This window comes from Diorhabda sublineata, chromosome 6, assembly GCF_026230105.1.
Source record: "Diorhabda sublineata isolate icDioSubl1.1 chromosome 6, icDioSubl1.1, whole genome shotgun sequence".
NCBI classification, from domain to species: Eukaryota; Metazoa; Arthropoda; class Insecta; order Coleoptera; family Chrysomelidae; genus Diorhabda; species Diorhabda sublineata.
In genome coordinates, this window is record NC_079479.1 from 12,862,732 (window position 1) to 12,873,729 (window position 10,998).

Here is a 10,998-nt window from a genome sequence, read left to right on the forward strand (position 1 = left end):
CGACGATTACGTACAAATGTAATTGCCCCCTATTAATTCGTTGTTGTCGGATCATTTCGAAATTAATTAGTCATTCAACCCTTTTTATTCATAACTCCGATTTAGAGAAAGCAAACAAATGAACTACGTTGAATTTTCGGCCGCGATAAAATTCATTGCGATTTAATATACATTCAGAGCAACAGTTGGTTTGTTAACGAACCGGATACTTTGACCTCTTTAAATGAAAAATAAAAAGGAAACTTTAATAATTGGAAAAGCGTTCACCCACAAATATACAGGTAACAAAAAGATGAAATAAAGAAAACTCTGGATAATTTTCACTTAACGTAAAGTTAAATATTAGTTATTTAACATATATAAATTTGTTAGGTTATGTTAATACTTTAAAAAATTATTTTTATAGTCTATTCTTATGAATAATGAAGCATCCGTAATCCATAGGCGTATTAGTTTTTTTAGTAGACAGGAAAATTAATTAACCTACTTATAAATTCCATGCAGATGAAATCGTTCGGAATATAATAATAGAAATCGATTATTAATTCTTAACAAAAAAAGAATCAGAAAGAATTGTTTTCATTCGGTTTCGATAATTTAACTCGATTTTTGACAAATCGAATATAAGAAAGAGAATCGAACAGTTAATTGGTTCATTTCGATAAAACATATTAGTAAGATCATCGAAATAAAAACGACGAACATTTTCGGATTCTAATAAACTTGTTATAACGCGCCTATGGAATTTAGTACACTGATTGATTTATTAGGGCGTACTGGTATTTTTTGAAGGTTAAAAAGGGCGCAATCTAAATGCCTGATGCGAGTTTAAGAAAGTCAATAAAAACAACCTTGTAGCTTTTCTCCAAATTAGTATTTTCTACTTATATACCGGGTAATTAATACTTAAAACATTTGATTTGAAATTTAGAGTTATTTAAGCAAGAAATATTATTTATATTATTATTTATTCATCAAGAATAAGGTGTTAATATAAAACAAGTTGCTCATAGTTTTATTTTCCCAACGATAATTGACGAAAAAATCGTTTTGCCATTGCCATTTGCTACGATAATTTCGTAGTTTTGATCATTTTTAATTTTTTTATTTACGTAGAAAACTGAATTTGAATACGAGATGTATGAAATTCATAGGAAACATTTTAAAAATTCCAAGTTGGGGTTGATAATAAATACAGATAAAGACGTGTTTATATACTGACAACTTAATTGTCTGTTAATGGTTATTTTGAATATTATAACCTTGATTTTATTTCAAATATTTAGGTGTGTACATTTAAGACGACTACTAGTAGAATTGCTACGGATTTTATTTATTCAAGAGGTTTTTTGATATATTTGAGACGTTTTGATGCAATCTGAGATGCTCTGAGACACTGAAATATTTTTATTATATGTTCCAGAAAGTTTTTGGATGCTAAGTTATTAAATTTGTAAGAAATCTGCAGTATTCTGAGGCTTTTTTGGAATTCTGAGATATATTTTTAGATAATTTCACGTAATCTGAGATGTTTTCAGGTACTCCGAGGTTGCTTTGAAATATATTTAGTTATTTTAAGATCTCTAATATATTTCTGATATTTTAAATTTTCCGAATACGTTTCTAGGAAATCTGAGAGAATCTGGGACGTTTCTGGAATTCTGGGAGGCTTTTTGGGTGTTCTGAGACATTTCTCACAGTTTTTAACTATTCTGAATTCGTTCTTAGAAAATCTGAGTTATTCTGAGACGTTTTTGGAACTCTCTGAAGTATATTCAAAAATTTTTATGTGATATAAAATGATTTAGGAGACTCAGATGTCTTTGAGACATTTTTAAACATTCTAACACGTTTTTGAAGTTTCTGAGAAGTTTTTGGGTGTTCTGAGACATTTCTCACAGTTTTTAACTATTCTGAATTCGTTCTTAGAAAATCTGAGTTATTCTGAGACGTTTTTGGAATTTTATAAAGTATAATCAAACATTTTAACGTGATATAAGATGATTCAGAAGACTCAAAAGTTTTTGAAATATATTTAGAAATTCTAACACGTTTTTGAAACTTCTGCGAGGTTTTTGGGTGTTCTGAGACATTTTTAACATTCTCTTGAAAGTTTTTATATATTTCGAATACGTCTTCAAGAAATCTGAGTTATACTGAGACGTTTTTGGAATTTTATAAAGTATAATCAAACATTTTAACGTGATATAAGATGATTCAGAAGACTCAAAAGTTTTTGAAATATATTTAGAAATTCTAACACGTTTTTGAAACTTCTGCGAGGTTTTTGGGTGTTCTGAGACATTTTTAACATTCTCTTGAAAGTTTTTATATATTTCGAAAACGTCTTCAAGAAATCTGAGTTATACTGAGACGTTTTTGGAACTTTATAAAGTATATTCAAACATTTTAACGTGATATAAGATGATTCAGAAGACTCAAAAGTTTTTGAAATATATTTAGAAATTCTAACACGTTTTTGAAACTTCTGCGAGGTTTTTGGGTGTTCTGAGACATTTTTAACATTCTCTTGAAAGTTTTTATATATTTCGAATACGTCTTCAAGAAATCTGAGTTATACTGAGACGTTTTTGGAAATCTATGGAGTATATTCAAACATTTAAACGTGATATAAGATTATTCAGAAGACTCAGAAGTTTTTGAAATATATTTAGAAATTCCAACACGTTTTTGAAGCTTCTACGAAGTTTTTGGGTGTTCTGAGACATTTTTAATATTCTCTTTAAAATATTTAAATATTCTGGATACGTTTTCCGAAAATCTGAGTTATTCCGAGAAGTTTTTGAGGCTCTATAAAGTATATTCAAACATTTTCATGTGATATAAAATGATTTAGAAGACTCAGATGTTTTTGATTAAATGGGACAAGTTTTTGAAGGCTTTGAGACATTTCTGGTACTCTCTTGAAAGTTCTTCTGAATTTTGAATGCGTTTTTAAGAAATCTGAGATATTTCTGAAATTTTGTGAGCTATTTTCATTTAATATGAAATAATTTCAGAAACTAAGATATTTTTCAATTCTTTGAACCATTTTTATATGCCATTAGATACTCCGATACATTTTTGGACAATCTGAGGTGTTTTAGACATTCTTTGAAACATTTTCATGTAATCTTAGAATTTCTAAAACGTTTTTGCGACAGCTTGAAGCATTTAATGTGTTATAGTTGATAGGGGATGAGTTTCGGTTTCCAAATTGTTTATAAACTTTTTATAAGTCTCCTAAAAGCTTTCTGAAATACTGTGATATAATTTTGAATCGTTTCTACTCAATATGATAAACTCTACGATGTTTTATGTATTCTGATGTTTATTTTAACGTTTTATTTGATTTTGAGCGTTATTTGAATATTATTTTAGTAAATGAGATTCGGCGGGAACGTCACTGTACAAAATCGTAAAAAAGTTGAAAACGTTTATCATCTCGGTTTCTCTTTAAGGTTGTTTTTCGTGGTCGTTTTTCTATTTATCAGAATATACGTTCATTCTGCTATTGAAAAATCGTAATTGCGCGTATATTCCCATATTAATCAGGCGATTTTTTTTATAGATAAAAAACGCAACAGTTGTTCATCAAATACGCGGTGTGGTTAGGTAAAAAGTTGAGGGTTTCATACCCGTCCGTACCACGGATCTTTATCAGCTGTTCTTTAAAAAACAGAATCGGTTTACCTATATACACATAGAAATATACGAAACGCAAACGGTGTTAGTAAATGTTCGGATGCGTGAAGGTGCCTCGTTGCGAGAAATTCTTCCCTAGAGGTTCGCTGTCCCTACAAGGGGGTGGGAGATGTGTCACGTCAAGCTATCACGCGGGGGTCCGCGAGCCTACCTCCCCATTGCCAGCCCTGCGCTCAGTTCGCGTTAGTCCGTCGTTGGTATTGATCCGCTGGACAAAGGAAAACTGACCACCGGTTTAGACTCGCACAAGAAACTATTCCTCACTAACAGTTCGGTGTCTGTACGGTGTGTGCGGTTCGGTATTTCTTAATTATTATATTAGCGCGAAAAAATTCGTAATTTATATCCGTTGCAGCGCCTGCGTTCGAAAGTTTCGGTCGCTGTACGTGTCTGTGTGCATTCGTCAAAACTTTACCGCAACTTTATATATTTGTTTCGGAAAACTTTTCACTTTATGACTTTTTCGAACTGCGCACTCATTCGGGCAGTTTTCATTGGCGTGAAACCACGTGTTGAAAGTTGTTGTGATATAGAAATTGGAACGTGATCATGTCGGGAAAATCTAGTAGCAAACGACCGCTGAGAGCTTTAACTGCACACGAAAAATTGGACGCTATCCGAAGAGTTCACGACGGGGAAAGTAAAGCATCGGTGGCTAGAGATATCGGTGTACCGGAATCGACTTTGAGGGGTTGGTGTAAAAACGAAGATAAAATATCTTATTTATCTCGACAATCTAGTCCTGAAACTGATGAATCTTTAGATCGTTCGACGTTAAATAAAAAACCGAAATTGGACGAATCGTTTAATCAACCTTTCAATTTAAGTTTGAGAACGAATAATTCTTATACAATACCTACGGATACGAAACCATTAAACTTGCATAATAATACGAAATCTAATGTTGCTGAATCAACTTTAAAATCGACCAATCACGTATCGGAACGCGAAAGAAACAGAGCCGAACTCGCCAGATTAAGCGTAGAATTAGGTTTGAATAGACCTGAAATGTTTATGCCGAATAATACGAATAATTTATCGTTATTATCGGATTTAAGTACGAATATTTCGTTGATTACTCAATGGAATTCGATATTAACACAACAACAGATGAAAGCACAACAACAACAACCGCCGAATAAAATCGATACGACGAATGCAGTAAGTTCTTCGAATAATTTATTAACTACTGTAGATCAAAATAATTGTCAGTTACCTAAAGATGTGCAGTCAGTACAAGATTCGGTTTGGTATTGGTTATCGTCTCAACAAATGTTGAATAATATGAATAATTCAGTTCCTACATCGTCTGTTAATAATCAAACGGAATTAACAGACGAAAGTTCGGTTAATAATTTTTGGGAGGATTTTGGTAATTATCCGAAAAAAGGACCGTCGTTGTGGAAATGGCTCAATCAATTAGCTTATAGAGGTTTAGGAGTTAACGATCCGATATTATATCAACAATTAACTAAAAATATATCGCCTAAAAGCGCCGTTTCAATACCTGATCAACAAAACGCCGAAAATTTATCATTGAAAGACGAAAAACAAAAATTGCTCGAGAAGGCTTCCAATAATAAAGTAAGAGCCGTTTTGGATAATATTTTGTTGAATAATAACATCACCGTTACCGAAAATAAGCGTAGTAAAGACGAGGATTTGGATAAGCAAAGAGAAGCGCTTCTGCACGGCGAGAAATTTTTGAAATGGTTGGAATCTTGTAGCGATCCCACGGTAACTGCTGTCCAAATAATGCAGTTCCGATTGCTTTTGAACAACGTCAAAAACGGAGTCGATAGAAAAAACAGCGATACGCAAAATAAGACCAAAGTCAAAAGAAAGTGAGATATTTTTTTTTAATTTTGTAAATTAAAGGCTGTTTGTAAACCAAATATGTTAAAAATCATATTTATGTAGTTTATGTACAGTTGTCACGGGCGAATTTCATAGTTGATTATTTAGTACAATCAAAAAGAAATATTAAAATGAAAAGAAAGCCTGTAGTTCCTTTTTAAATGTTACCTTTAATTTATAAGTGTAAATATTATTGTTAGATTTAATTATATACATTTTTGAGCCTCGAAATTTTGACATTTTTTGCATTATTTACAAAAATTTTATGTAATTAATTTCGACTAACACTATATAATATCCAACAGACTTTCTTCGACGGCTACTTTATCAGGAGACTCGATAAAAAGATGATTAAACGTCTTTGTTTATTTTTTATTACAATTTGAAAGGTTTCATTGAAATTAATAATAATTTTTCGTATTTTACGTAATTAATTTCGACTCGCACTATATAATATACAACAAATTTTTTCGATATTTTGCTAGAATAAATCGCGTATTAAATACGAAAAAAATTTAATTAATTTCGTTTTAATGTTTCACTAAAATCGCACGGTTTGTGTTGGTTAAAAGAGGGCCAACGAAATGTCATTAAATTACTGCATGTAGACGGGGTTGAAATAAATTGGGGTGCGTTTTTCAATACAGACAAAGGGAAGTTATATAGGCTAAGAGGATTTTCTGGGAATAACTTTTCTAATATGTTCCCATATTTTTTTTTATAATTTTCTAACCAAGTTTAAAGTCTGTTAATAAAAAAATTTTCATTTTGATTTTTGTATTTTTTTAAGCTCTAATAAAATAGAAAAATTATCCGATTTCAATGATTTTTTTTTATAAAAACTTCGTTTTTATGACGGATTTATCTCATTTGAAGATTTCATATAGATTTTTGACGTAAATGTTATCATAAACCCACTTCTTCGTAAATGTAAATTTTAACACATTGACGAGTGTGGTTCGAAAATTAACACTTTCTGCTTAAAAATATTTAATTTAAATACAAATTAATAAATAAAAACCCACGTTTTAGTCAAGATTTTCCACCAGATCGTTCTCGAATTGCTTGCTATTTGACAATTGAAGTATTTAACAGTATAATTTTATATGAATAAATTTTGGTAAAACATTGAGTCAGTTCGGTCCTGTATAGTTTCGTCAGATATCTTCGTTTTCTGGGTATAGTTCCAAAATAATATTCAAAATGATGTTGTCTACTTTTTTGTAGATAAAAAGGCAATAGAATTCTGGTTTGTTTTATGTCGCGATAGTCGTTTATGGTTTTTATAATAAGAAACTGTGTAAATTACACCATAAAAAAAAACGCTAGATATGAAGAGAATTAATATATACGAAAAGATCGAAAACTAAAAACAAAATAATTAATTAATTAACGGAGTACTTTATGAGAAAAAGCATCAATAAATTCGCTATATACTTATAATATTAATACAGGGCGTATTAAATAATTGGGTCCATATATAATTATGCCGATCAATAATTGAGGATGTATGTACAATTAACATATTTGGACAGTTGGAACTGGAGATAATTTTCTTTTATTATTATTAAACAATTAAAGTCATGATTCATTACAAGGTATCTCAAAATTATAATTATATTAATCACGTATTGAACTAAAATATAGTGTGAGTCATATGTCTCATAGATTGAGACTAAAATGTAGAAAATAGTGCCGAAAATGCTTAAAATTTTGAGGTTATGTATTATAAATTATAATTAGATAATGTAGGAATTTGCATTTGTGGTAAAATTCCTCGAATTGTGCCAATGTTTTCAAATTTTGCTCAAGGATAAATGTACCTATGACATCCGATCAGCAACTAAAAAGAATCCCTATTTAAAATAATTTTAATATAATTGACGTAATCGTTGACGTTTCGATCAATAATTATTTTGTCTAATACAAAATAATTCTTCATGTATTTTTTTTTTATGTTTTATCCACTAATTCATTGGATTATTTCTTTACGCAAACAACCAAAAGTCGTTGGAATGCAAATCAGGGAAATGTAGTGGGTGATGATGCAATTCAAAGTTTATTTCAATAAATTGTTTTTTATTTTATTTTTTTCGCATATGGGACTATCGATCAAATAATGTACATTATTAGTTATTGTTGATTTTAGTACGTACAATGTACCGTGTGTATCCCAAATTCAGATATTTTTTAATAGATTTTTACGTCTTTCGCTGGATCCAATCAACTTATGTGGATGCCTTTGTGATGTGTATGATTCTAATACCTATTTTTGACTTACTGATTCGATATTTATATTAAAAACACTATTTTTTATCACCACTGCATCTATTCTAACAATTACAATGTACAAGGTGTTTCGATGAATAACTTATCGTCTTCAGTGCGTTTAATTTGACATTTGTTATTTAATAAATTAAAATCGAACAAAGAAATATGATTTTTTAGTGATTTATTGATCGAATCTAATGATTAAATAACTTTTTTTTAAATATCGATCTTATATTTTGTATCTTACGTCTCTGTGAAGTAATCAAATATTAATAAACAGTCCGATAGTAAATTTTGCAAATACAACCTTAATTGAAATATCTTGTAAGTACAATAAATAGTTAACGAACAAACTGACAGTTCGAAGTTTGTAGTTTCTATATTTAGTTATTGACCAAAAAAGTTCTACAATACACAGAGTGTCCGTATAAAAACAAATACACAGCGGAGACGTATAGGGGATACCAATAATAATTTTCTAACTTAGATTACCCCTTAAGAATGCCCTTAATACCTCATACAATGTATGAAATTTGGAATTTTTAAGTTAGAAACTTCGAAATTTTTGCATCCTCAGGGGTGCAACTTTGTATAGGATGAATTTGCTTCTGATTGTTGCTTAGACGTATCTACTATACACCCTGTATAAGAGGCGTCAATTTTTTTGGTTTATTTAATTAAAAAATGAAAAACCGTTGCTGATTGGATAATTTAACTGAATTCTCTATCGCAATGAGCATAAGGTTGTTATTTTAAAAATGACTAAGTTAGTGACTAAAAAAGATTTTGTTTAATTTTGTGTTTTTTATTCGTAATTTTGACGCGTGGCTCTGGTATTAGTTACCAATTACCTACTTTGCCAAATATTTCCTTATTTTTGATCTCGTTTTTTTTTGAAATACACCGAGAACAACTCACTAGTGATAAGTTTGATTTTCAATATTAAATATGCCAAAAATTGTATTGGTGTCGGTGTATTTCGATGTTTTGCGACACATACCATGAAATATTATTTTTTTTGTATATTATTAATATGGGATATTTTTGTACTAATAAATTTCTAAATACTTATTTCATATAGAAGTTTTATTTGATCATTTTCCTCCGGTAATTTATCAATAAAGTGAAGTTATAGTAAAATTCGCAGCAATTTAATAATAGGTGTGGCTTTCAAGTTGAACACTTTGTATATTAACGAATCTGAAAATTTAGAACAAACGTCAAAATATTTGCTAACAATTCTGCGTGTTTTGTAATGTTTCATTCACAAGAAATATTCTTTAAAACTATCTTCTTCCAAATTCTTCTTTCTTCTTAAACTATATAACATAGAACCTCCAAGTCTTCATGAACTCTAAACTGAATCCAATTTTTTGCGTTTCTACCAGGCAATTCGAAGTTTATCTTCAAGAAGATCAACACTCTTCAATTTCTACTAGACGTAGTTTTATCAGTATTAATTTTCTTAGATTCCATCGAGTTTTTTGCGATGTTTCTACCTTAGAAACCTCCATCAGAGCAAATCTCTTCCAAATTCTTATTTCTTCTTAAACTATATAACATAGAGCCTCAAATTCTTCTTGAACTCTAAGCTGAATCCAATTTTTTGCGTTTCTACCAGGTAATTCGAAGTTTATCTTCAAGAAGATCTACCAGGTAATTCGAAGTTTATCTTCAAGAAGATCAACACTCTTCAATTTCTACTAAACGTAGTTTTATCAGTATTAATTTTCTTGTATTCCATCGAGTTTTTTGCAATGTTTCTACCTTAGAAACCTCCATCAGAGCAAATCTCTTCCAAATTCTTCTTTCTTCTTAAACTATATAACATAGAACCTCCAAGTCTTCATGAACTCTAAGCTGAACCTAATTTTTTGCGTTTCTACCAGGTAATTCGAAGTTTATCTTCAAGAGGATCAACACTCTTCAATTTCTACTAGACGTAGTTTTATCAGTATTAATTTTCTTAGATTCCATCGAGTTTTTTGCGATGTTTCTACCTTAGAAACCTCTACCAGAGTAATTATCTTCCAAATTCTTCTTTCTTCTTAAACTATATAACATAGAACCTCCAATTCTTCATGAACTCTAAGCTGAACCCAATTTTTTGCGTTTCTACCAGGTAATTCGAAGTTTATCTTCAAGAGGATCAACACTCTTCAATTTCTACTAGACGTAGTTTTATCAGTATTAATTTTCTTAGATTCCATCGAGTTTTTTGCGATGTTTCTACCTTAGAAACCTCCATCAGAGCAAATCTCTTCCAAATTCTTATTTCTTCTTAAACTATATAACATAGAGCCTCAAATTCTTCTTGAACTCTAAGCTGAATCCAATTTTTTGCGTTTCTACCAGGTAATTCGAAGTTTATCTTCAAGAAGATCTACCAGGTAATTCGAAGTTTATCTTCAAGAAGATCAACACTCTTCAATTTCTACTAAACGTAGTTTTATCAGTATTAATTTTCTTGTATTCCATCGAGTTTTTTGCAATGTTTCTACCTTAGAAACCTCCATCAGAGCAAATCTCTTCCAAATTCTTCTTTCTTCTTAAACTATATAACATAGAACCTCCAAGTCTTCATGAACTCTAAGCTGAACCTAATTTTTTGCGTTTCTACCAGGTAATTCGAAGTTTATCTTCAAGAGGATCAACACTCTTCAATTTCTACTAGACGTAGTTTTATCAGTATTAATTTTCTTAGATTCCATCGAGTTTTTTGCGATGTTTCTACCTTAGAAACCTCTACCAGAGTAATTATCTTCCAAATTCTTCTTTCTTCTTAAACTATATAACATAGAACCTCCAATTCTTCATGAACTCTAAGCTGAACCCAATTTTTTGCGTTTCTACCAGGTAATTCGAAGTTTATCTTCAAGAGGATCAACACTCTTCAATTTCTACTAGACGTAGTTTTATCAGTATTAATTTTCTTAGATTCCATCGAGTTTTTTGCGATGTTTCTACCTTAGAAACCTCCATCAGAGCAAATCTCTTCCAAATTCTTATTTCTTCTTAAACTATATAACATAGAGCCTCAAATTCTTCTTGAACTCTAAGCTGAATCCAATTTTTTGCGTTTCTACCAGGTAATTCGAAGTTTATCTTCAAGAAGATCTACCAGGTAATTCGAAGTTTATCTTCAAGAAGATCAACACTCTTCAA

General features: G+C 30.4%; 1 protein-coding gene across 1 annotated transcript; it reads left to right on the top strand.

Annotated features, from left to right (window-relative positions):
* The first annotated feature begins 3,885 nt into the window (after positions 1-3,885).
* Positions 3,886-8,909, top strand: LOC130445747 (protein distal antenna-like). Its single transcript, XM_056781591.1, has one exon. The coding sequence runs from the start codon at positions 4,255-4,257 to the stop codon at positions 5,551-5,553; it is 1,299 nt and encodes a 432-aa protein (XP_056637569.1). The 5' UTR covers positions 3,886-4,254; the 3' UTR covers positions 5,554-8,909.
* Positions 8,910-10,998: the final 2,089 nt, after the last annotated feature.